Below are 27,689 nucleotides of genomic sequence, written 5' to 3' on the forward strand. Positions count from 1 at the left end.
AAAATGTTATTTGTGAAACAAATGAAGCATAGCTTTATAATGAATTATTGGTATAACATTTTCTGGAAAACGATCGCTCGTATCACTTGGAATAATTAATTGATGATCGATAATAATTTATGTCTAAATACTTTCATGAACGATAATATTATTTTTTATTCATTCATTTCTGTAAGTGATATAAGCAACTATTTTTAGAAAATTATTTTTCAATTCGTTTAATTTTTGCCAACTAATGCACCCGTGATGAAAGAGGAGCCACAAAAGTGCGTGCTAAAGAAAGACAACACACGCTGCAACTCGAATTTAAGGGTGCGCATGGAATGCATTCCGGAATAAAAATTCTGTTCCGGAACAGAATGGCGTTTGTCAAAAAATTTCCGGAATGCATTCCGGAGCGATTTTTGCATTCTGGAATAAAAATGCGTTTGTTAAAAATACTTGATTCGAATGCATTCTTGATTCCAGAATGCATTTTTGATTCGGAATGAGTTTTTGGCAAGAAAAGAGAAGCTACTTTTTGTAGCTTCTTGATTCCGAATGCATTCTCCCTATTTTCTCATAAATTTTTTTTTCAGAAAATGCATAAAAATTGAAAAATTCTAGAAAAATTCATAAAAATTTCCAGAAAATAAAAAAAAAAGTCAGATTTCGGGAAAATATGAAATTTGGTGAATTTTTTTTTAAAAAAAAAAAAAATCAAAAATTTCAAAACTTCACAGAATAGCTTAAAACACATGTGGCCACCCACTTTTAGTGAAATTTAAATTTTTGAGGTGCCCAAAAAAATCAAAAATTTCAAAACTTCACAAAATGGCTTAAAATACACTGTGCCACCTACTTTGAGTGAAATTTAAATTTTTGAGGTGCCCAAAAAAAAGAAAAATAATAATAAAATAAAAATTTTCAAAACTTCACAAAATAGCTTAAAATACCTGTGGCCACCCACTTTGAGTGAAATTTAAATTTTTTGAGGTGCCCAAAAAAATAAAAAAAATAAAAAATTTCAAAACTTCACAGAATGGCTTAAAATATCTGTAGCCACCCACTTGGAGTAAAATTTAAATTTTTTGAGGTGCCCAAAAAAATAAAAAAATAAAACAATTCAAAACTTCACAAAATGGCTTAGAATACATGTGGCCACCCATTTTGAGTGAAATTTAAATTTTTTTAGGTGCCCAAAAAAAAATAAAAAAAATAAAAAATTTCAAAACTTTACAGAATGGCTTATAATACATGTGGCCACCCACTTTGAGTAAAATTTAAATTTTTTAGGTGCAAAAAAATCAATAAATCAAAACAGATTTACTTCAAATCAATTTACGGAAGCGAGAATTAGTCATGTTTTACCAAACAGATTTCTCCTCCGGAAATCAATTTTCAAGAATTCGGAAATCAATTTACAGCAGATTTGAATTTAGACATTACCATTCGCACCCAAGCGTCTCTCCCATCCCAAGAAAATTAATTTAACGAAGATTAATCACAAGACAGCAGCACAGAAAATCGGGCACGCCAGCCTGTCCAATCACGAATCAAGGCTTTTGTCTTTGGATCGCTAGCGGGAGTCTTGTCGAAAACTTTTCTAGCAATTTCATGCCTCTTTTTTTCTTATATTTTTGTGTTTGATGCATTTTGGAGTCAAAATTGGATAACTCTAGATTTTAATTTTGACTCTATATAGTAACATTTTAAATAAAAATAAAAATTTAGGTATGCAGCCCTCTCATCATTATCGATAAGAATAGTTGATCAATTTTCCGGACTATGACTAATCGATCAATAGTTATGAATCGTAGATCTGTGTTAAAAAAAAAAGATACAATGTACAATATAAAGACCCTTTAAGTAATCGGTACGATACCCGTGTTATACTCTTGATATATAATAACTACATATTATTTGTTATTGAAGCCATATCAAGAAACAGATTACGCTATCTCCACTAACCTTCAGTGCCCTAGTAAAAAAGGATAACAATAAAAAAATGCTCAAACTTAAATTTAAAATTATGCATTACATGAAGAGATCAATTGCTGATTAAACTAGTACTACATGCAAGAAAATCCGGTACCTGCTGTTTTTTTATTCGTGTAATTAAAAGCATAGTCTTGAAGAAACAAAAAGAGCATTAATTGAGAAATCATTGAAGAGAAAGAGAATCAATTTGATATTGAGATTTGCTAGAGTTTCTTGGATCTCGTGAATGGGATGCTTCGTCCAACTGAAGGATATCAATGAGGTCAAACGCTCGAAATTGCAGTGCAAACCGAGACTCGAGGAGAAATTTGGGATCACTCTACTGGCAACAATATCAAGTTTTATTTTATTTTTCCCTTTTACAAGAAATAAATGCTTTGACTTTATTTATCAGATTATTTTGATTCTGACCTTCACATGGTGATGGCTTTGGACTCACCCTAGCATGTGGATGACATTGACTATGCCTATCTACAAAATTTCATTAAAATGAGGTGAATTTTCGTGGAAATTTGGATGCATGTCTTTCAAATGAAAGTTCCTAAAACAAGGGTTAATGTCATGGATAATCCTTGAACTCTTTTTCGACGTGGTCACTATACTTTTTTTTATTTGATCAAGTCCCTAAATTTTTAAGAAGCCACTCGTTTCTATCGACTCATCACGTGCATTTTTTTACATTGATTGAGGCAGGCCAAAGTGATATGTAGACTGCCACGTCCTTTTTCCAAGTCAACAAAGTTTTTTTTCCCTTTCGTCCCTTTCCTTTTGGGCCAAAATGATCAGGTAATGAGAGAGATATGATGTGGAAATCATACATAATGCCAAATCTAATGTTTAGTTAATGGAAATTATGACCTCGTCAGCTAACGGTGGTAGAATTTTTAACGGAAAAACTGCATCGAGTGAAATTTTTAAAAGTTAAGAACTAGATTGAACGAAAAGAAACGGTTCAAAGATCACAACAAACATTGAAGGAAAATTTAGAAACCACTCATGTCATTATCCCCTAAAACAGCCAATTGACTAGTTCTAATCACATGTAGATCTTTAACTATTCTACGAAAAACAAGTTCTGTAATAACTGGCCTAACAATTGGATGGTATATCAAGTCAGCTTTCATGCATCAGATGAAGTCCACATCCTTGATTCTGTCAAAAGCAACTCCATCTACGCTGAAACTAGGGGATCCATAAGAAATAAAACTTTCTTGTGGTTTAACCCCAAGTGATTGTGGCTACTAGGAATCGAACTTAAAGATCTGACATTGAAATGTCAAATGCCAATCGTTCTAATACGAAGAAAAATCCAGTTCTTGGATTCATGGAGTCTAGGGCACACTTGAAGGTTACCTGCTCCATCGCTATCATGGGGTCAATTTTCTTGGTCTAAGTAACGCTTCGCCAGTCATATAATATACAGTGTGTAAGGAAAATCTATCACGTTATTAGGCGTCCCGATGATGAAACATGTGCCTATCGTTTGACCGTCGCTATAAGCCCAAGTTCTATGAAATTTCGTAACATGGTTTGCGGGACAAGCTTCACCAGCTAAGATCAAAATCCATTCTTTCTCACTTAGCTGTAAAATTCATCCTAATTAGCATCGGGAAATATCCTTTGGAGCCATATCGCAGAGCTCTTCGTTTTACAAAAGCCCTAGATTGACCACCCAACTCGAGTTGATAACATGTGCTGGGCAACCCCGAACAGATCGGAAACTCGAAGTTTAGGAGCGGGTGATGAACGAAAGGAAGTCCAAATGAAGATGGCTCTTGGCCGCGGAAAGCCTAGATTCAACGATGCGACTGGTGCAGGCAAGAACAAGGGACTCTGAGCCAGAAACACCATGGCTTTTCTCCCAAGTTAAAGCAAAATTTATTTTGTGCACCAGACCCGCAGATCCGTAACCTCATCATCTGGAGTAAACCTGTATGATATGTTTACATTTTAATAAAGAGTAGTAGTGTCCACGTTAATGCAGAGTCTGAAACACTGCATCGTGTAGACCGGAAGGATGCCAGATTAGATACTCACAAAATCTCAAAACTTACTATGCATGTAAATTAGCTATGTCCCGACCAAAAAAAAAACACTATGTTAGGCAACAAATACGATGTTCTACTTCCATTGTTTTTGGCTCGTCAAAACCGACCATAGCTTTTTCTTAATAAGCGACGAACTAAGAAGAAGTCTTGGAGAATCAGCGAGACTAGCTCACGGGCTTGAGGGACAGAGGTGAAGTGCATATAAAAATCCATGATACGCCAAAAAGGTAAAGCACATCAAGCTGTACAATAAGAGTGTTGAAAGATGAAGAGGAGAATACACCCTCTGATTATCGTACTTATCCCATAATTAAATTAAGTCGCTCATCTTACATTTTGATTTTTCTGGGGTCCATTTTCGTTAAGGAGTCAAGATTTGTTCGTGTGATAACTATGAATAAGACCATTCACGATACATGGTTACCATATAAAGTGCCCCCTTTCGACATACTATAATACCTCCAGAATCAGCTCATTCTCAAATATATTGGAGCACACCCTCATTCAACAAGTATAATTGCCTCGTCCGTCTTATCACTGGATTTTCTCTTCATTTATGTTCAATAATTGTGTGAATTCATCCATATTAAGCACTTACTCTCGGAGAAATGCCAACTTTTACTCCTTTTAGCACTACACCTCTAAAAGAAGAAATTTGTTTCACCTGCTCAAATCGATCTCAATCTACTAAGCGCTATAAATTATATCGTTTATCTGAGATGTATTAATCAGTTAAGATGAATAGAAAGATCAAGCTTCAAGAGCACCTAAAAATGTTCAAATAAATAATGATGGTAATATACTTACCTACCATGTGGAACGGTCACCGAAAGGGCACACATAAGTTTAACCTTAATTAATTCCACCTTACCCTAGCTGGCTAACATTATAATGATGTGGTTTTATCAGGAGAAAGAACCATTCAGAATCACTCCATAAACCCTCTATAAATTCTTCCTCGAGAAGACCCAAATCACCCACTTCTCTTCACACTCATCTTCTATCCAAAAACCCTCAAGAAACACAGAAAAGCAGAAGCCATGGATTCTGTTCCAGGCAAGGCTTTTCTGCTTGTTCAGCTCTTGCTCCTACTCAGCTGCTTCCAAGAAGCCTACTGTTTTTTCCCCCAACCGCCGGTTTACCCTCCGACCCAGCACTACCACCACCACCACCACCATGCTCCTGGCCACCCTCCATTCTACCCACCGTTTCACCACCACGGTCACCCCCTGATCCCCGCACCTTCTGTCAGTCCCATGTATCCTCCGGCTCACCCCCCAGTTAAACCGCCGTTCCACCACCCTCCTTATTCAAGGGGCTTCATAGCCGTTCAAGGCCTCGTTTATTGCAAGTCCTGCAAAAACACCCTCTACGGCGCTACACCCATTTTTGGTGAATTCTCTCCCTAATGATTGAGAAAGTAGTGCATATATATATGCTCATTCTACTTCTTATTACACCTTGCAGTCGAAAATGGTTGTTCATAAGAAGTTGGTCGAAAGCACACAAGATAGTGAATTCGTTCACATGTCTAACACGAACTCACCGCATTATTTATTTGACAAAATATTGTGGACCATCTAAGGATGGCTTCATTATTATTTCCAGCATTATTCTTTCTAAGAGAATCGTAGCCAATGACCTCTATGTTGTATTTCATAGAGTTCAAGGACGAGTATTCCTCTATGTTGTCCTTCATTTCCTAAGTTCAATTACTTTAACATCTTTAACTTCCAATAAACGGTTGTGCGATTATTGTTTTGAAGAAAAGTTTCGTCGCTAGCGGCCTTAATCACCATTCTAATGTTCTTTGACAGTATTTATATATCATAATAAATCTGAAATGGCCATTGTAGATGAGAAGAGTGAAAATTATTTCAAAACGGCCATCTTTTTTCCTTTAGCTTCCACCAGTTTTCTCCTCGACAGGCATAATACTTGTAATTTCTGTTTTTGATTCTTTATAAAGTCAGAGGTTGAAAATTAACTTGAAACAACTAATGTTCTTCATTAGCTTCTACAAGTTTCTCCTTTCCCCTAAGAACTATATGTACTAACTGGCCGATATGTTCATGGTTCAGGTGCCCAAGTAAAGCTCCTGTGCAAGAACACCAGGCACACGGTGGTGGTGACTGAAAAGACCAACAAGAATGGCTACTTCTTCCTCCAAGCACCAAGGACGGTCACGAGCTTCGCCTCCCACAAGTGCAAGGTCTATTTGGTCTCATCTCCAATCTCCTCGTGCAGTCAGCCATCTAATCTCAACGGTGGATTGACCGGTGCCTACTTGAAGTGGGAGAAGCCGCCGTTGATCAAGCTCCCGTTCATCCTCTACTCGGTCGGACCTCTTGCATTCGAGCACAAGTGCAGAGCCCCATGATTCAAGTGAACTCCCTGTTGTGTGTCTCCCTAACTTCTATTGTTGTTGAGTGTTATCGTGATTCGAGTTTCATGAGAGAAAAGGTTGTACTTGTGCTTAAAGTATTTGTTAGTCGGTTTATTTGAGTGACAATAAACGAAATAAAAGAGTGGGTTCACACCTCTTACTATAGATATTATCTTTTACATACAAAAAGGTTTTTACTAAGCCGACAAAAGTTTTTGTCGGCTTAGGGTCAACCAAAGATGACGGATTGTTAAGTTTTTTGCTTTAGGGTCAGCCAAAACAACAAATTCTTAAAGTTTATTGCCTTAGGTCAAAGCCTAAGGCGAGAAAATTAGACTTTCGTTCCCTTAAGTTGGACTTAAGCGACGAATCGTGATTTCAGCCCTCTTTGACTCTCCTTTTCCTTTTTCACTCTCTTGCCCGTCGGTGGATCTATTTTCTTTTGCGCCGTCGTGCCGAGAGTTGACGAGCGTGCCCATGGCCCCGTAGCATCTTCCGTATTTACATACTTAGCTGCACGGGTATAGAATTCTTCCGAAGTGGTGGGTCGCTTCTTGCTGACAGGAAACAAGAAGAGAGACATCTGGAGTCCCGCTATGGCAGCCAATAAGGCAGCATCAAAAGGGGGATTTGGGATTTCGATGGCCGCTTCAACGAAGATAATCTTTAATTACGCTCCCCCGGTTGTTGCTTAATTGCTGGTAGTGAATTCTCTGTTCTTTTGAAGCGTTGTCTGCTGGAGAAATGGGCAATAAACGTATTTGCCAATTGACTAAAGAAGCCGACAGATCGCAGTTTCAATCTATTAAACCATACATTGGCCGCCTAGGGGGTCGCCAAGAATGCCCAGCACATAAGCGCATCCGGTGCTGCGTGCAGCACTACAACAGCCCAAAATGGTTCAACATAATCCAACCGGTCATCTGAACTGTCATGCTGGTGTAAATTGGGCATTTTGATCCCTTTTGGAAGGGGAGCAGCCATTATCTCGTTAGTGAACTTAGGGTCATGATGATAGGAATATGCTCTGATGCCTTAGGACAATTGTTCTCTGGATATTTTTCTCCCAGCATGTGCTCCATTTCCATAATTCGTCGATATACACCACTATCATCCACTCGGCTCGTGGAGCTGGATGTTTCTCGCCGGACTCCATGTCCACTTCCTAAGCTCGTTGGTTGAACTACCGACTCTCCTCCCTGGGCAATGCCAGCTGCGACTTGACCCTGCAGACCCTGCCAGAATGTATGTAAGAGCATATCAACCGCCGGTATGTTTTCCAAAGTGAAAAAATGGTCTCTCATAATGTACCCTGCATCTGATGTCGAAACAGGCTCCCATGGCACATAGGGTTTGTGAGCAAAGGCGGCTGGCGCATGCTCACGGCCAAAATGACCGTGGGAGATAGTGTTGAGGGTGATAATAGAGCATGTCGCATGGAGGCATGTAAGGGTATGGTGGAGGAACTGCTCGGCTTCCCTATTGAAGTCCGGACCATGGGAGATATTGGGAGAAAAGGTGGAAGAAGCCATACTTGAGCCTCAGCTTACTTTTATATGTTATTGTGGAGGGATCATTGGATTGTACTGGACATATGGTGGTATATGGATGACAAGTGTTGAAAAGCCGTAATAAATGGCATCCGTACCATTTTCGAGACCAATGCATATCCAACTTTTTAGATAGCGCTAGAATTATTATGAGTCGTCAATGAAATAACAATAAAGCGATGTCTTGTTAAAATTAACCTGTTGAATAATTCGGAATATTTATGAAGTCGTATACTCGAGACTCGTTTGTCGATGTTATATGCAGTCATCGACGTAACAATGACACATGTTGAGGATTGATTAGTCGGTCAAAATCACCTCATCAAATGCTATAGTCAAATTTGGGTCCAGGTTCAAGCTCAACGAGCATCGAAGCTCTCTCAAGAGCCCACTCGGAACTGAGTCCTCACCCCGGAAGCTCGAGCCCCTCTCTACAACCATCTTTAATCAGCTCCATCACAACGCTTATGCTCGACACGCTTAACCCATCCAACCGATCACCGTCTAGGGCAACGGTGGCGAGTGCGATCCTGGACCCTGTGGCGAAGGAGAGGGCGATAAGGCAGAAGGGGTTCTTCGTTCACCAGTTGCCACCGGAGGTGGAACTGTGGCTGCTGCCGCTTTTTCTGGTGATTTCAACCCGAGCTTCGGGTTCTTCTTCATCTGATAATTAAAAGGAAAAAGAGAGAGAGAATTTACCCATAAAAAAGGAGAGAATTTGAATCTTTTTGCCTCTGATCCGTCGTGTTAGTTGAGACGATTGTGGGATATAATTTTGGAAAATGTTCTCAGGGAAATTGAGAGTATATTTACTTAAAGTGTGCTTGTGCAGTGTTAATTTTGAATTTGATCTTCCTTTTCCGTTTTACTTATAAATGTGAAAAAAATGAAAACTATTAAATTGTCAGAGCTGCTTTGATTTTCCCAAAACTCAAAAAACAAAAAAATAAAAACAGTAGATGACATGACAGAGAGGAAATGTAATTTAATACATTATTGTTGGGCATTTGCTTCTTCTTTCCGATGACGGTGGTGTAAATCATAGCTTATATCGCATACAAAAAAATAAATAATAAAAAATATTCATATCGTTCAAGAAAATATTTATATTTATTGATAATGAAAATATTTTTATTACTTAATTATTTCAAACCGCACAAGCTATCATTTTTAGAAAAATATTTTTCAAATAATAAGGGGCTATGTTCAGAACAAGAAATTAGCAAATGTAGCTATTCAATTCCCTCGTGGTGCCTTTCATAGGCCTTACCCTGTCGAGACCGACTTTTAACATCCAACAAAATCCTCATCCCGACTATAAGGTTTTCTGGCCTTAGTTTCTAGTAGAGCCCTAAATCATTATTGAGAATCCCTATATAGTGTACGAGCACGGCTTTCAAACTTTAGCCACATAATTATATAAGCATTTGTCACATTTAAAAAGGTTTATGAGCAAAAAAAAACATACATGAGATTACCAAAAATGATAATGTTAGCAATGAATGGAACGCAAAGAAGAAAATAAAAAATAAAAAGGGTTAATATCACAAAAAATCATAAACTGATACATCTGTGATAAATTTACTCCACACTGATACACCTGTGATAATTTTACCTTCCGTTAATTTTCGTTAAATTTTATCGTTAAATTTTTGAGTTGGATGCTACGTGGCAATCTGATGGGTGTACCAGTTTGAGGTTTTACCCTCCGTTTGTCACAAATGTATCAATTTGTGATTTTTTGTGGTATTAATCTAATTTAACGGATGGTAAATTTGTAACAAATGTACCAGTTTAGGGTTTTTGGTGGGCAAAAAATTAATTTGGGGTAAATTTATCACGGGTGTACCGGTTTGAGATTTTTGGTAGTCAAAAAATTAGTTTGGGGTAAATTTGTCGTGCGTATATCAGTTTGGGGTTTTTCGTGGTATAAACCCAAATAAAAAAGAGTTGGTCACCGCAATTAGAGACAATCATTTGGCAGGCTTGGGTCAGGCTAGGGCTTCCTCATTATATGCCCTTACCCAAATGCCTTCAAGTCCTTCTAGCCCGAGCGAGGCCTGGGTGAGTGCCTAGATCTCCAGATCCATGACTAGGACTATCGCCATTAGATTCAATTATTTCCATGGTTGGTGCTGATATATGCTTATTTATGGAAAATGTTTGTGAATCTATTTTTCACTGGGAATGAGTTGAATAAATATTAACAATAAAACTGTAGAACGTCCCCATTGTATTAAAAAGTTGGAAAATGTTAAAATTGTTTTCTATGGCTTTCGTTAAGTCTTCTTAGATATGTTTTGAAAATGTAAACATTATCGTGTGAAGTTGACTGTTTAAAAATGTGTAATTCTTTAATTTACAAAGTCTCTTGAAAAGTGCGAATCAGATAATTAACTTAAATTATACTTTAGGGGCATTTATTAATAGGGTTAGTACCACAAAAAATCCCCAACTGGTACACTTGTTACAAATTTACCCCAAACTAATTTGTTGACCACCAAAAATCCCAAACTGGTACACCTGTGACAATTTTATCCTCCGTTAGTGTCTGTTAATTTTTACCGTCAAATTTATAAGTTTGATGACACGTGGTAGTTAACGGGCACACCAATTTGAGGTTTTATCCTCCGTTTGTTACAGGTGTACCAATTTATGATTTTACGTGATATTAATTCAATTTAACGGAGGGTAAATTTGTCACAAATGTATCAGTTTTGGATTTTTTATGGTCAAAAAATTAATTTGGGTAAATTTGTCACAGGTGTACTAATTTGGGGTTTTTTGTGGTCAAAAAATTAGTTTAAGGTAAATTTGTCACAGATGTACTAGTTTGGGGTTTTTCGTGATATTAACCCTTATTAATAAGACCCAAAAAAATTTCGCAACTCATGTGTGTAGCTAGGCGCTCCTCTAACTTGGATTTCTTTTAAATTCACCGATCACTGTATTACTGCAGAATTAATGCAAGGATATTGATGACTTAGGTTCTATTCAGCTCCTTAATCTGAAGCGATGTTTCTAAGAATTTTTGGGAACGACATGACAGTCAAATAAGATTAAAAAAAAGGGAAGATTATCCAAAAAAATCGTAAACCTATTGTTTTTTTATCAATCAAGTCCTAAATCTTTCAATTTTGCCAATTTAGTCCTAAACCTTTTACATTTGTGCCAAATCAATCTATCGAGCCAATTTTGGCCGACCGATACTGACGTGAACACCAACCGTCCAGCCAACACTTATATGGCATTCTTTTTAATATTTTTTTTTTTCAATTTTTATTTATTTTTTCTCTTTTTTTCCTTCTTTCTTTTTTTTTTTCTTCCCTACTTCTCTTCGGCCGGTCCGGCAACTGGCTAGAGGCGAGTGCCCGTGAGGTTGACCTCGCCGACCTTCGACAAAGGTCACCCCCGCTAGCCACCAGCAAGGTCAAGCCAAGGTGAGGCTGACCTCACCATTGCTTGGCGAGGGAGAACCCAGCGACGATGAGGTCAGCATTGCCTTGGCTGGGTGAGGCTCTCCCTCATTGGTGCTTTGGCAGAGGCCGGCGAGAGAAGAGATGAAAAAAAAAGATAAATTAATAAATTAATAAAAAATTCAAAAAAAATATTAAAAATTAAAAAATTGCCTCATCAGTGTTGGCCGAACGGTCGGTCCCGACCGCCGTCCACGTCAGCATCGGCCTGTCAAAATTGGCCTGATGGACTGATTTGGCACAAATGTAAAAGGTTTATGATTGAAATGACAAAAATGCAATAGGTTTAGGACTTTTTGGACATTTTTCTCGAAAAAAAAAAAAGAGCAAGTCTCATCGGTCTATCTAAGAGTTTTTAAAAAAATTTGTGTGTTACAACATTTTGTATAGGAGTTACGAAAAAAAATGCTGGCCAATTACTACCCGAGGAAGTATCCCTCGATGGACCTTAGAACTGCCCCCTTCATAGGTTTATGTAAAGAGATAGTTGTAAGAACCTCTCTATTGATAACGTACAGGATAAAGAGTATCCGATTCAAGATATAGACGAGTATAAATTGTTATTTTTTTTCAAAAGTACGTAAAAAAATTCAACATTACCATAAAAAAAATCGTATATTGATGTCATTATTATTATAAACTAATTTTATCATTAATCAAAAAGGTTACCTATTATTACGGGATTATTTAAATTACTAATTATCATAAAGATTTCGTATTCATTCAACTAAATATCATTACTCATTTGTGTTATCTCATTAGAATCCGTGTTATCCCACCGGCATTGGCCGAGGGTGTCGCAACCCTTGCCGCCTCTGGGCGAGGGCCGCACGTCCTTGTCAGATCTCGGCGTCGCGGCCTCACCCAAATCGAGTGAGGGACCGGGCACAAGGGCATCGCAACCTTCGACCAAGCCCTCACCGGTCAAAGCAAGGGCTGCAACGCCCTCGCCCAGTGCTGGCGACGGTTGTCGGCCCTCAGTCTAAACAAAAAAAAAAGAGTAAAGAAAAGAAAAAAAAGAAAAAAATCGAAAATTTAGAAAAAAAAAATGTCCACGTCATGCCAGCGGTGCCACGTAAAACCGGCGACGTTCACGTCAGTGATTTCTGGCCTAAATTGGCCGGATGAACTCAATTGGTGAAATGTGAAAATATTTAAGACTAAATTGATATAATTAAAATGTTTAGGACTGAAATAACACAAATTCACTAAGTTTAGGGTTTTTTTAGTAATTTTCCCTAATCTTACCTATTGTCACAAAATAGATTTTCGTGCCGATAGGTCTCACCTCCGGCCACGAGATGTATAAACTTACATTATGCGCGTGATAGAAATGCTAGACGTACCAAAAAAATCTTACCAAAAACCCTTTTTATCAAATGATATGACAAATTTCACATCATTAGCTTCTTTCAAAATCCAACAAAAGGAATTCCACATCGCTTTATAAAATAATTTTGAAAGATTTCTCAGTACATATAGCTTTTTTTAATTCTAGGGTTAATACCACGAAAAACCCCAAACTGGTATACCTGTGACAAATTTACCCCAAACTAATTTTTTGCCCACCGAAAACCCCAAATTGATACACCTATGAGAAATTTGCCCCGAACTAATTTTTTTACCACCAAAAACTCCAAATCGGTACAGTTGTGATAAATTTACCCTTCGTTAAATTGGATTAAAATCACGAAAAATCACAAATTGGTAAACATGTGACAAACAGAGGGGTAAAATCCCAAACTGGTACACCCATCAACTGTCACGTGTCATCAAACTTAGCAATTTGACTGTAAAATTTAACGAAACTGTCGGAGGGTAAATTTATCACGGGTGTACCAATTTGGAGTTTTTGATGATCAAAAAATTAGTTTAAGGATAAAATTATTATAAATGTACTAATTTAGAGTTTTTCATGGTATTAACCAATTCTAATTATACACAAGTCTAATGGGGTACATTTAAAAGCCTGTGTGTTCTATTTCTAGAAACTATTTCACGTACGAAAAGTGTATGCGCATGGCACAACAAAAACTCTTATTGCAGAGAGAGATCGGACGTCGGGTGCAGAGAGGTCAAAGTGGTTTCGCAGGCCATGCAAATTTAGATATTAGCCGTTCGAAAAACAGTTGAAAAATTTACATTTTTCCCCTTCGCCCTCCTCCGATTCAGAAAAACATGGAGAAATGGAAGGCCAGCCCTAAATCACGTTGAGTTCACGGGATAAACACCCGTGGTTTTTCCCCTCCAAGCTCACCGCCATCTCTCTGTCTCTCTCTCTCTTGCGCATTCAAGAAGCGAGGCCACCCCTTCGTACCTTGCTTTCTCTCTCCTCTTTCTCCCTCTTCCCTCCTCTGGAAAGGAGAAGGAAAAGAGACCCTGCATTCTTCCAACCCTTCTCTTCACTATCTGATATCTCCTGCGTTTGTGATCTTCTTGTTCTGTGCGCCCAAGAAGATGGAGTTTAGGCTCTGGCTGGTCTGCCTCCTCCTGGCCATGGCCGCCGTTGCCGAGTCCCTCCCCCTTGACTACTCGACCATCGGCCTTGGGTGCCGCCCCGCGCTCGGGGAGTGCAATGGGTTCTATGGTGGCCCGGAGATGGACTCCGAGATCAACCGGCGGCTGCTGGCGGCGAACCGGCGGTACATCAGCTACGGGGCGATGAAGAGGAACACGATCCCGTGCAGTCGCCGCGGCCATTCGTACTACGACTGCACCAGGTCGAAGAAGGCCAACCCTTACAAGCGCGGGTGCAGCGCCATCACGCGGTGCAAAAGGTCCACTAACTAAAGAGAGAAAAACGTATCAAGCAAAAAACAGGAGGACATATATATCGAGTGCGTTGATAAATTAATATTTGGCTAAATGAATTTGGATACATTATGTCGCGTTTTGCTGGCTTTTTCTCTCCATGTTCCTTCTGAGTTATAAATGATGGGTCGTCTCTCTCTCTCTCTCTCTCTTTTTATAAATTTTAATTTTTCGGGGTTATGAATAAACCCTAATTTATTATCTATGAGGTGGGGGGTTGGCGGATGTTGTTGTTCATGGTCCTTTGGGCATCTTGTCCAATTGATCTTATGTTGTCTCAATGCTGTGTACGTACTTATGTGGAGGAAATAATATGGCCAGAAGCCTAGAAATATTGGGTGTAAGTTGCTGAAAGTGTAGAATGTTAGATGATTGGTTAGGTCTAATTTGATTTTCTACCTTTCTTTCTCTGTTTTTGTTTTGGAATTTCTCTTGTAGTTTTTGTTTTGGAGTATTAAAATCATTGCCTAGTTCCTAACTTTCGTGCATGCATGTCTCCTCTTCCATGCAAACCTACGTACATACATATGTGAATGATTTTTCCGATATATGTTAGTTCTGTGCATTATAGCAATTAGATTATGTGGATTTCACGTGAGATCTCTAAATAATTAAGGACCGTGATGCACATGAATCCTATGCATCTTAAATTTCTCGTGGTTTAAGACGGATCTATAGTCATGTAACAAAGGCGTACCCTTTTGCGTTCTGCATTTTTGGTGGTTTGTTCATGAAGATGATACGAGCATTAGGGCATAGTATGACATCTGCTAAGGAAGCATGGAAGATCCCTTTGGACTGATCTTCTGAACATTATGCGAAGTTCTTGAAGACCATTCGAGTAGATGTTAGTACGTACCTTTTTCCTTTGCTTTGCTCTCTCTCCTCTCCCTACTCTCCCTCTTCGTTCCTGCTCAAAGAAGCTCGCTCAGCAACTGCTTCGTCGCCCGACCTCGTGGCCATCGCAACACACAATCTCGCAGCTGCCGCCGTGACCCCTCCTCGCCACTGCACAATCACCGAGCCTCGAACACAGTTGCCTCTCTCTCTCTCTCTCTCTGCCCCAGCAAGCAAGCGCTTGGTCGACATTCACATGCTACCGGTAGTCAACGCAAAGTCTGGCTTGATCTTGACGAGGCTCTAGAGAGAGAGAGACCCACCGTCGCAGTGGCGGCGCCGGCGGCAGCGGCGGCAACGTAATGGTGAGCAACATGGATTGGTGAATGGCACTGATTATGGGGAAAGTAGCAGATGAAAACGAAGATCGACGGATGAGGAGGAAATAAGAGGCGCAAAAGAGTTATTATAACCTCCACCGCAATGCTTTGATTTGTGATGGTATGGTTACCAAAAAAAACTAAGTTCACTCATAAAATTTGTTTAAGCAATGACTCAAATTACTAATATGATGAATACTGCATGAAAATAGAATGATCACAACTTGCCACTCTAGTTATAACATATCAATAAATTCCATTAATAAATTATATCAGAGTAAATAATTTCATCCGACTATATACTTTCGCACTATGACAATGACAGATCTTTATCAATAAAACAAAATATTTCTAATGACACTTACAAATGGCATTCTAATGCATATAGGCAACTTGACTGGTATGGTTTACGGTATCAACAATTCTAGACATAATTTATCTAATAATTTTGTTGGTCATGAAGATATACTTAGACCTGGTGCTCGGGAAAATTGTCCAAAAAGTCTTAAATTTATTACACTTTTGCCAATCTAGTCCTAAAATTTTTAATTTTGCCAATTCAGTCCTAAACATTTTTGTCTTTTTCCAATCGAATCAATCTGACCAATTTTGATCGAAATTTACTGACCTAGACAAATTTTATTAATTTTTTAATATTTTTTCGATTTTTTTTTAATTTTTTTAATTTATTTTTTTCTTTTCTTTTCTGTTCTTTTCTTTGTTTTCCCTCTTCTTTCTCTGCCGGTCGGCCCACCTCCGGCAATCAGCTAGAGGCTACAACCAGTTAGGGTCAGCCTTGCCAGGATTTGGCGAGGGACGACCTTGCCGACCTCGGGCAAGCCTTGCTCGTGACTGGCAAGGTCGCCCCTCGCCAGATTCCGACAAGGTTGAGCCTCACCCTCCCTTGCCTTTAGTGAGGGTCACCCTCACCCGAAGCCGGCAAGGTCATCCCTCGCCAGATCACGGTGAGGCCGACCCTCGTCGGTCATAGCCTCTAGCCAATTGCCGGAGGTTGGGCAACCGGCAGAGGAAGAAGAGGGAAAAAGAAAAGGAAAAGAAAAGAAATTGAAAAGAATTTAAAAATATTAAAAATTCGAAAAAATATTAGAAATTAATAAAATTTATCTATGTCAGCAAATTCCAATCAAAATTGGCCGGATGGATTCAATTAGCAAAACGTGAAAAGGTTTAGGACTGAATTGACAAAATTGAAAGGTTTATGACTGAATTGATAAAAATACAATAGATTTAAGATTTTTTGAATTAATTTTCCCCCATGTTGCTTTGACTTGAGAAACGATAAAGTCTGCATTATAGATTGACAGTATGCGTCGTTTACATTTGGGAAAATATCACCAAAAATTTCAAACTATGTCACTTGTGATAAATTTACCGTGACCTTTTTTTGTGACACGAAAATCTCCAAACTATGCCACTTATGACAAATTTACCCTGAACTTTTTTTGTGACACGAAAAACCTCAAACTATACCACTTGTGGCACATTTACCCCACAATACTTTAGCCCATGGGCATTTTCGTCTTTTTCCTTTTTCTGTTTTTTTTCCTTTTTTTTTTCTTTTCTTCTCTCTTCCCTCCGTCGGCCAAGGCGAAGCGAAGCCGGCGAGGGCGGCCCTCGCCGGCGCTGGGGTTGGGCAAGGGTTGCCTTTGCCGGATCCGGCGAGAGTCACCCGACGCCGGCGAGGGTCGCCCTCGCCCAATACGGCGAGGGCAGCTCTCGCCTGAGTCAGGCGAGGGCGATTCTTGCCTGAGTCGGGCGAGGGCGACTCTCGCCCGACGCCGGCAAGGGTCGCCTGAGTCAGGCGAGGGCGATTCTTGCCTGAGTCGGGCGAGGGCGACTCTCGCCCGACGCCGGCAATGGTCGCCCTCGCCTGGGCGGGCGAGGGCAGCCTCGTTTGACACCTGCAAGGGCTGCCCTCACCGGCTTCCCTCCACCATGGCCAGTAGAGGGAAGAGAGAAGAAAAGAAAAAAAAAGAAAAAGGAAAAAGACGAAAATGCCCATGAGCCAAAGTATTGTGAGGTAAATGTGTCACTAGTGGCATAATTTGAGATTTTTCGTGTCACAAAAAAAAGTTCAGAGTAAATTTGTCACAAGTGGCATAGTTTAGGGTTTTTCGTGTCACAAAAAAAAGTTTATGGTAAATTTATCATAAATGGCATAGTTTGAAGTTTTTAGTGGTATTTTCCCTTTACATTTTACAAAAGTTGCCTTATCTATGTAAGCAATGTCTCGTAAAAAAATTGAGAACTTCCCTAAGCTTGACGGAGTGATTGTAATACACATATCGGTACGATCGAGATCAAAAAGTTGATGAAATATAATGAACCCGACCCATAAAAATTAGTAAATTTGACAATATTTGTTCAAATAGGATCTCTAAAACAAAAAGAAAAATCTCTGATTTGCAAATAGATATTCTATTCTATGTACGTAGGGCCACATATGTTTTGTCTCAATTTTTTGTAATTATATCAATACAAACCGAAGTATCATATATAGTGTCCCGATTAGTGAAATTTGGATTCCATAATGTAATAACTCATTATTTAAAGCTTTTATATATATCAATACAAAGAGGTCGACCTTTTTTATTCCCATCATTTAATTTAAGGCATATCCTTTTCAAATTTTCCATGAAGGCTATCTTTTCTTTTATATATATATTGTAGATATTAACTTTTGCATTTATTTCCAAAATGCCCTTTACAACTTTTTACCCTTATTAAATGGAATATGACTTAAAACTTTCACAGAGGTCAACATCTTTCTAGAAATGAGATAATTAAAAAATTAAAAAAAAAAAAGTTCATTTTGTCCAAGGGTGGTGTCCCGCGTGGTGGCGTGGTGGACAAACTGCTTCGCCCGGTCCCATGCCGGACGGGGACAAGGGGCAGAGGGATGGGAACGCGATTCTCTTCCACTTTGCCGGCATCGGACCATTCCTCTGCCGACAGCGGTAGGTAAAGGTGGTAATTCTCGACCCGACACGACAATTTGGGTCGAACGCGACGCGAAATTAATTAGGTTAGGATTGATGCTAACCGTGCTCAAATCAATTGCATGTCGACCTGCGGTGCAAAACTGATGATCCTATCATGCTCGTGCCAAACCCCGTCAAACGGGATTGATTTCGTGTCGGCGAATGGATTTGAGTTCTTGTCATGGTTGGGTCATGCGATCGTGTCGATCTGTCAACCTGTTATTTAGTCGTCTTACACGGGACATGTCGTGTCGGCCCCGTTAATATTCTCTCGAAGATCGACATTATTGATCGATCGTGTTGTGTTCGAATTAATCTGTTTTGCTGTAAACCCATATGTTGCTAGGACATGAATATGAACACGACCCACGAACACGAATTGCCACCCCCAGTGAATAGTCCCTCCATCCATCAACCCGATATTTAATCGTGTTACACGGATCGTGTCGTGTCGTGTCGTGTCAATCCATTAATATTTGGGTCATGCTCATATTGCAAAGATCGACATGACTGATAGATCGTGTCGTGTTCGAACTCATTCGTTCTATAGTAAACCTGTACAGTGCCATGACATGAACACGCACACGACGAATCGCCACGCCCTCCCTCCCCGTGAATAGTTCCTCCATCCCTTGCACAACAAATGATTATCGAAGCACATAAGTTTTGCAACGAAAATGTACGAACGCGGCGGTTCGAACACAAATTTCGCAAGAAAAAGATTTTCGCTAACATAGTTTTGACATTTTCAATCCGGCGTAAGAACTTCCGACTTTAAGAGGGTTAAATTTTAGCTTTTTTTTTTTAATTTTTAGATCTTTGTAATTGCATTTTCCGATGTTTTATAGTCTTATATTCTCAAATGAATTGTATATTTCCATGCCATAAAATAATGTATGGTTCCAAAACGGTGTCGAGTCCTAATTCGTTCGGTTCACAAAATGTCAAGTTTGAGTGCGGAGCGAAAACGTATTGTATTTATATATTTTGTTACAAGATAAGGTATGATCTTGACATTTTCACGTTTATTATATGCGGACGATGTTCACACATAACATCAAACAATGACCTTTTGCTTTGACGTGCAATTATTGCTCAACATTTCTTTAATCTCGCCTCCAGATTTCTTTAATCTCGCCAAAACCCTAACTCTTTCTTGGCACAAAAGATTGCTCGTGAATATTTTTTTATTTTTATTTTTTATTTTTCAGTGTTTCTAATGAAAAGGAAGCTAATAGATCTTAATCCTATAGCAAATTGTTACGGTTCATCAATTATTTTCTAATGAATTTCACATATTTAATAGCTCGGATCATTGCGTCTGCTCTAATATTACATAGATGCGAATTTTGTCTTTGACCTATATTTGGGATAAAACAAATGGAGAAACAAAAAAAATAACAGGTTGATCAATTTTTGGATTAATACCTTTATAAATCTCAAATTGGTGCCTAGCGTCGCTAGGTACATTTATCCCAAACGAATTTTTCATCTTATAAAAAGTCTCAAATTGGTACTCAAGATATATATACTCCAAATTAACTTTCATCTCACGAAAAAACTTAAACTTGTACCTATGATTCAAATCCACGCCCTCTGCTAGCATTCCGTCCAATATCTTGTTAAGTGCATACGTAACAACACACGTGAAAAACGACTCTACAACAAATCTAATGTAGAAAATAACGAATCTAACGTGGAAATTCACATGTGTTGGCACGTATACATTTTAAAGGACGGTACAGATGGGTCGGAGTACTAATTTGAGATTTTTTTAATGAGAAGTTAGTCGGGGATTAATGTGTCATCAGGCACTAGTGTGGAGTTTTATGCAAAACGAAAAATATAATTCGAGCTGAATGCATCGTAGAAGTGTCGGTTTGGAATTTTTTTAGGAGACGAAAATTAATTCGAGATAGACGTGTCGTGGGTATCCGTATAGGATATTTTTTTCATGATATTATATTTAACCTAATAATTTACACCTGGGAAGTCCATTCTATGGGACCCTAGAAGCTTATCCTCTATCACGCGCAATCGTCCACGACTCGCGTTCAAAGTTTCCGCCTATTTCTTTTTTATTTTTCTCCTTTTCCACCCCACGTTTTATTATTCTTTTCAATTTCACCCCTGCGAAGCATCCCGATTGGGTTCTCCTTTTCAAAAGATTCTCAGATGCAAATGGCAAATTCCGCAAATATTAATGTATGATTTTCCGGTCAAAGAGATTACATATTCCACTAAGATATCAATCGGTCGTTGTCGGATGCTCAATTGATGCACCAAATCATATATAGTTTTTTTTTAATTAACTCCTTGTCAAATAATGTAACTTGAGTTCACACATGAATATGGTTCATGGTACATTCTTTAATTTGTGAGATCTTGCCTTTTGTCTTGAGTAAATCATTTCAACGCGGACAAACATTAATTCCCCGACAATGATCTGATTATAAGCGATCCTTCGGGTGATTATCCGATTAGAGGCTTACCCGTTCGGCTGTCTGTAAAAGATTAATTGCTCGAAATGATCTCCTTATTACATGGCAACGGCACATGAAGGAGAAAAATAAGGAAAAATAAAACGTCGTCCTTAAACTTTCGATCCTTTCAATGTGATCATTGAATTATTCCTAAATGTTCACTATAGTCATTTTGTTTGATCAAACAAGGGAGACAGTCACCACAAGCCCTTGAATCATTGCTAAACATGCAATACGATCCCTAGACCTTCAATTTGTTCGATCTGATCCCTCGATTTTCCCTAACAAAGTCAAATCGGTCCTTCGGCACGGTTCACAAATCATCACACATAAAAAACAAGTTCAAAAATTCATATCTTCCGGATGACGTGATTGACTCGTCACGCCACGTCCCACGGGTCTATCGGGGCAGACATAAATGGACCGGACCTACTCGGACCATATCATTGCACATCGCATGGCAATAATTCTCGAGCGGTCCCTTTTTTTCACATGCCGAAAGTCAAATATCTTTCTGCAACGTGTCCTTCTCTGCAAAAGAGCCACCTGTATTCCCTCGCATTAAATGGGGGCAGATTTCGTAATTAACCACATCTAGGAGTCCTGACAAGGCAAGAAGGGGCCTCCTCTGCAAAAAAAAAAAATATCACACCTCCCCACAACCACCCTCCACCATCCGTAATGCAATGGACCTTGCCCGTGGATCGAGCCCACCGTAGAGCTCCCGTCCCCTGCTCCGCGGCCCCACCGTATGGGGTCTGCTCCCGCCCGGATCGGACGGCCGTGGTTGGCCCATCACCGTGGCTTGCGGCACGTACCCTTGGGGGAGGGAGAGGTGTACAGCTTGTACAGGCAGTGCTTCGAATTTCCAAAAGGACAAAGATGGGGGTCTTGGCTTGGATTGCAAGTGATTCTCTCTCTTTCTCTCTCTCTATCTGAGCATTTTGGTCAGAGAAACGGATGATGATTGATGATGAGTCACTTTAGTTTTATTCCCCCCACTTTTGCAATTTTATAATGGTATAAGTTCTTGAATTGAAAAGTCAAGAAATGAGCAGAGAAAGACCAGGAAACCAAGAAGACAAAGTGATAACAGGGCAAGATTGTCTTTGGGGTTGAGTTCTCTCCTTCTCTCTTTCTGTCTCACTCTCTCTCTCTCTCTCTCTCATTCATCATCATCAGCCACCTTTTGCTTTGTCTGTTCGGCTACCGAAGCGCTCACAGGTGGCCAAGTTCTTCCATTTTCTTGTTCCTTTTTGGGTTTTCTCTCTGCAGTTTGTAGATTCTTTCAGCAACCCTCTCTCTCTCTCTCTCTCTCTCTCGTACTCACAAGTGTAAGCTCTTGCTGATTTGCTGGTTTGGTTCTGCTTCCCGCAGCCTGAATTGGGTGGGGTTAGTTACCTAGTTTCAAAGGGATCTTTGTGGTTGATTTTGTTTGGTTGATCCATGTTGTCTAGGAGCACTTTCTTGAAAAGTTCATGCTTTACCTTTTCTTGGTTTGAGATCTTTAAGGAGGCATGAGAATTCTCTTTGGTGGGTGGCTGTCTCTTGCAATTAAGGTTCTGTGCTCCAATTCTTCGTGGGTTCTTGGAGACTCTTGTTGTTTTGTGTGATGCTCATGTCTACTTGCTTCAATGTCCATGGGAAAGAAAATTCTTGTCATGTGTTGAGCTTGCCAATTAGTTGTAGCCAACCAGTTAAAGCCTGATTGCTTTTCAAGGCTTTTGTTTGTGTGATCATCTGAAAGAGTATGCTTTCTGTACTTTTTTTTTTTGGGTCTGGGTGGTCAGAAGAATTGTGAATTCTCTTGCCTTTGTTTAGCAAGTGCTTCGGCATAAGACCTAGATGGTAAATCTTTTTATTTTCTCGGCGAACCCTTCCATTTGCTCCAACACGTTTTGATTGTTCTTAGTGTCCTGAGATCCAGCGGTGAAGAGCTGGGGTCAATGTTGAAGGCTTGAATTTCCCCAGTTTACTTGTGCATTTGGGTGATCATTTTTTTTCTCTCTCTGGTCTTGATGGGGACGTGTCACTGACCTTAACCACCATTCGATTGTCATGTAGGTCATCAGAATACTGCTACATCCTGGAGAAGAGAAAGTTCCTTTGAAGACATCTTTTGACCCTAACTATGGATGCTAGGCCAAGTGACCATCAGAAAGATCAGAAACAGACAGAAAATTCGCTTGCCGAGGTGAGTCTTGAGAAACCGTGCACTTGTTATGCTCTTTTGATTGCATCTTTGTGGTTAATTACAATAATTCAATGCTTCCAGGTATCTAGCACTGAAAAACTGTTATGGGCATCGGTCAATTTGAAAGGTCTATTGCATCCCGATGTCAAACATTTGTATCACCAAGTCTGTTCAGTTTATGAAAAGAGCATCTTGAAAGACTCCGAGCAGGCGGATTTGCAAGATATCGAGTATTCTTTGTGGAAGCTCCACTACAAGCATATCGATGAATTTCGTAAACAAATAAAGAAAGTTTCTAGTTGTATGAATTCTGAGGTGCCACAGAATGTTGCCAATGCACAAAGAAGCACTGATGATTACACTGAAGGAATCAAGTTATTCTTGTCAGAAGCAACTAATTTCTACAACAGTCTCATTGTCAAGGTACAAAGATGTCATGGAATTCCTGAAGATACCTTGTTCCACAGAAACAGCGGCATAGTAAATAATGTTGATCAGAAGAGGATAAAGAAATGGCAATTTTTATGCCATCGCTTCCTAATTTGTCTCGGGGATCTCGCAAGATACAGAGAGCTTTACGAAAGACCCGACAATCAAAACCGTAACTGGTCTATTGCAGCAGCTCATTACTTGGAAGCATCGACAATTTGGCCAGATAGTGGAAACCCGCATAATCAGGTATATCGTCTTACTTTCGTCTATACCTTGTATTTATCCGTGGATTCGATTTGAATTGCATATATTGAGACAGTTATATATTGTATCGTAACCAATTAGTATTGTTTATAGTTGGCATTACTGTCGACTTACGTTGGTGACGAGTTCCTTGCTTTGTACCACTGTATAAGAAGTTTGGCCATTAAAGAACCTTTCCCGGATGCATGGAACAACCTTATATTACTGTTAGAGAAGGTAAAATGTTTTTCTGTTTGATCATGCACCTTTTGCCATGATCCTCATTCTCCAGTGTTCCTTGCAGTTCTAAATTGCTTGTTACGACTATGCAGAGCAGGTCGTCTCTTTTGCATTCCCATTCTGCTGAGGCCTCAGTCGATTTTTCGATACTTTCTGAAAGAACGAAAGTTCTGACTAAGTTGCAATCCGGCGATCTTGTGATGAACTGCTATTTATCTACAGACGAACGTGGTTGCTTAGGAAGAAACTTATGGCATCTTTTCGTCATAATGATAAGTTTCTTCTATGTAAGATCCAGGTACTAGTTCTACTGAAGTGTATTGTTACCATGTGTGTCGCTCCATGCTGCGTTTGTCCTGACAAAGATAAATTTTATGATATCTTCGCCTTGTATTTTGTCAGACTCAGAACGCTTATGTACACTAATCTTTCTTTTACTCTGTCGTTTGAGCAGTTTGGATGACTTTTTGAGAGCCTTTTCTTCTACAAAAGGAGAATTGGAAGCTTTGTTAGATCTGGACGACATTAATCTCGAATATGCTTTGAAGTCATATCAGTTTATGGATCCAACAAGAACAGGCCCGTTTCGAGCCGTCCAAGCCATTTGTGTCTTCATCTTTGTCATCCAAAACCTTCCCAAGAACCCAGTAATGACTAACTTTGAAGACAAGAAGGAAACGCCACCGCTCCTCTCTAGAGACCATGTAGTGATGGCTCTATTTACATATGTGAATCAGCTCGTTGATCGAGTTGTGAAGGCCAGTCCCTGGGATTCCTGCCCTCTTTTACCAGCTATTCTTGTGTTTGTGGAATGGTTGGCAAATCTTCCTGCAGAAGAGCATCTTTGCGGGGCTGATGAAAAGAGCGAAGCGGCTCTGTCTTCTTTCTGTAAGAGCTTTATTCGCCTAGTAAACCTCATGCACTCTCATGTGGGCGAAGTTAAGCCTCAAGATTTTGCTCTTTGGGAAGATTACGAGTTGAGAGGCTTTGCACCTGCTGCACGCACGCATGTCATGCTGGATTTCTCATCTCATTGGGAAAATAGCACCGACTATCGAAGTGGTAAAGTGTGCCGAGCCCATCGAATTATTGTTGCTGCTGTTAGGATTGCTGAAAGCTCTGGTCGTCATCACAGGTGGATCCAGTATGATAAGCTGAGAAGACAATTCTATGAGCTGGAGTCAAATGGATCTACAGAGATGAAATGCTCGGAAAAAGATAAATCCACAATGGGTACCAATCCAGAACTGAAAATTTCTCCACCACAGACAAGTGAAGTCACTGAAGAACGAGGAAAGGAAGTCCTCAGAGAAAGTCCGAGAAGATCTTTCACCTTGGAGGAGGAGGAAGTCATTCTGTTCAAGCCTCTGACAAGACACAACTCGGCTCCGCTTCATAGTTACATCACCAAAAAAGGAGACTCCCATGAAGAACTAATGGATCAATCAGCACCGCCTGATGAATGCTTGCGTCGTGCCACATCTTTGCTCATAGCCCAGAACCCTGTGCACAGTGAACCATCTAATTTCCAGCCCAACAACAATAGTTTCAGGCACAATGAGCCATTCAAGCAGCAGCACCTGCCGCCGCCAATTTTTGGTGACATGGCAAACTTGTTTCCTGGAACCCCAATCTCTTCCGGTGCCGGGCCTCCCTCACTAAATGCGTGGGTCCTCAACGGAGGAAGCTTGAACATGGATAAAGAGAAAGGGATCGATTTGGGTAAACGTCACCTACCTCCTATAGAGGAAATAGCTTCTGAATCACTGGCCGATCTCTCCATTAACAAAACCACCGAGCCGCAGAATCCAGTTGTCGGTTCTTGCTATGAATCCGTAATAACCCATTACCCTTCTCCTCCTTATTCCACTCCCGTGCCTTCTGCGCCTCTTTTACCAGATAATGCTGTGTGGTTTAGCGGAGTGAATACATCTAGTTTCTCTGATCACAAGACAAACGAGACAATTGGGGTAACTGAGAATTTTCTCAACGCATCACCTGGGAAGAGCTATCCAGATTATGCTGTTCCTCTTGCACCTAATGCTTCTAGTATTGGTGCCGCCGGCTTTAACTATGTATACCCTATACAATGTGGAATGAGTTCTTCGGAATGGCTTCGCCAGTTCAGAGAAATCAACAATCTCCATCAGGGCAATAACGGTCAATTGTTGAGTCCTAGTTTCCATGGTCCTGGAAACACCGGAAACGTTTATCATCTCGGCGTCCCTCAAATCAATCCGATCAACTCATGGGTAACTCCCTCGTTCTCTAACCAAACAGTATACTCAAACCACCAGGCTGCGACTCCCGGATTTCCTGCCTTTTACGGAGTGGACGAGCCAAAGGACAGAGTCTATCATGCGTATTATCGAGCAAGTCCTTATGGTTGCGGTGCTGTGACAGCGGAACCGAGAGACGATCAGCAGGTGCTTCTGCAATACCTTAAAGAGAGAGAATGGAGGCTCCAGCAGGATCCTAACCTGCGAGGTCCCACGTTCTAGGAGATGAAGTGGATATATCAACTCTTGAGTGGCTTGCCGTGGCAATTACTTAGCTGGAGTGTGTGCTTTCGTGTGATTAATCACGCTAAAGACTCACTGGTCGCAACCCATTTTCCTGGTGTGCAACTGTATGTAAAACTCATTGTACAGCGGATCTGATACAGGTAGACAAGGAAGAGTCATCTAGGAAGAAAGAAACATGATACTCTCTCGTAGTGAGATTTAAGGATCTGATATTTGCTTATGCCCCTTTTGGACAATGTAATTGCTGAGAAAATGCCTAGAGAACCTTTTCGTCTTCTGACAAAACAACACTTTCTTTTAGTTGATGATGAAATGATAACCAAAGCATGGCTAGAGGCTGTTTATGTTTCTTTCCCTAGAGGGCATGTTCATTGAATTGATTTCTTGCTGCAGTCAAAGATTAGGGCTTGGTGATGGTTGGCCTAGTATTTGCATTGATATGCAGGTTCCAAGTTGATGATTCTTTTGCCGTTGCAATCATAACATAGCTGGATAATCTTGTTTTTAGAAGTAGAACCAGTGATGATTCTTTTTCGCCTCGAGTAGGAAATAAGATGACCCAAGGACTGCAGCACCTTCTGCATCATTAGGTTAGTCATGCATGGATTTAGACCATAGTATCCTTCCTGCATAGGAAAGGCAAGACATAGAACACCATGCGCTATTTGCACATTAAGAAGCATGAGTCCTCTGCTATATTTCTAGTCTTTATTTTAAACTCACAGGGGCACGAACGTGCCGGAACACCCTCCGAATATCATAGTTCGGTTAAGTCCGGACCCTCAGATTGTGCAGGTGATCTTGACCAAAGCTGTAGAAATGCTAAGGAAGCGCATGATAACCATTCTGATCCGGAATGAGTTCCTGAACCAGAAATAGATTTTTCTATTTCTGGTTCCTGGATGAGTTTCTGGGAAAAAAAACCCGCTTTGATAACGACAAAAATTTCTCGTTTTTGTAACGAAACCCGTTTGATAACAAGCACGAAATTTCTATTTCCCGAAACAAAAACCCGTTTGATAAACAACATAAAATTCTATTTCCAGGAACAGAAATCCATTTTTTTAGAAATGAAATAAAAATAAAAAAAAATTTGAAAAAT

At 39.9% G+C, this 27,689-nt stretch overlaps 4 protein-coding genes across 9 annotated transcripts in view; 3 read left to right on the plus strand and 1 right to left on the minus strand.

Moving 5' to 3' along the window:
* The window catches only part of LOC115666161 (uncharacterized), a 102,658-nt gene that overhangs the window by 71,299 nt on the left and 3,670 nt on the right, over window positions 1–27,689 (minus strand). The gene's annotated exons all lie outside the window — the stretch shown is intronic.
* LOC115680453 (non-classical arabinogalactan protein 31-like) lies at window positions 5,069–6,408 on the plus strand. The gene is made up of 2 exons (XM_030604259.2): window positions 5,069–5,420; window positions 6,110–6,408. The coding sequence occupies exons 1-2, from the start codon at window positions 5,069–5,071 to the stop codon at window positions 6,406–6,408; spliced, it is 651 nt and encodes a 216-aa protein (XP_030460119.1).
* LOC115680510 (protein RALF-like 19) lies at window positions 13,711–14,595 on the plus strand. The gene has a single exon (XM_030604325.2). The coding sequence runs from the start codon at window positions 13,898–13,900 to the stop codon at window positions 14,228–14,230; it is 333 nt and encodes a 110-aa protein (XP_030460185.2). The 5' UTR covers window positions 13,711–13,897; the 3' UTR covers window positions 14,231–14,595.
* On the plus strand, window positions 21,891–26,931 carry LOC115680502 (nonsense-mediated mRNA decay factor SMG7-like). Of its 6 annotated transcripts, none has more exons than XM_030604315.2 (6): window positions 21,891–22,177; window positions 23,018–23,147; window positions 23,229–23,825; window positions 23,937–24,059; window positions 24,155–24,360; window positions 24,517–26,931. In XM_030604315.2, the coding sequence occupies exons 2-6, from the start codon at window positions 23,085–23,087 to the stop codon at window positions 26,561–26,563; spliced, it is 3,036 nt and encodes a 1,011-aa protein (XP_030460175.2). In that variant the 5' UTR covers window positions 21,891–22,177; window positions 23,018–23,084; the 3' UTR covers window positions 26,564–26,931. The 6 variants fall into 6 exon arrangements, with proteins under 6 accessions (XP_030460175.2, XP_030460176.2, XP_030460178.2 ...); XM_030604316.2 differs by having other exon boundaries at window positions 21,891–22,067; XM_030604318.2 differs by having other exon boundaries at window positions 22,167–22,185.

This window comes from Syzygium oleosum, unplaced genomic scaffold (genome assembly GCF_021117445.2).
Source record: "Syzygium oleosum isolate NSW1041296 unplaced genomic scaffold, Sole_v2.1 Sole_v2.11, whole genome shotgun sequence".
Taxonomy (NCBI): domain Eukaryota; kingdom Viridiplantae; phylum Streptophyta; class Magnoliopsida; order Myrtales; family Myrtaceae; genus Syzygium; species Syzygium oleosum.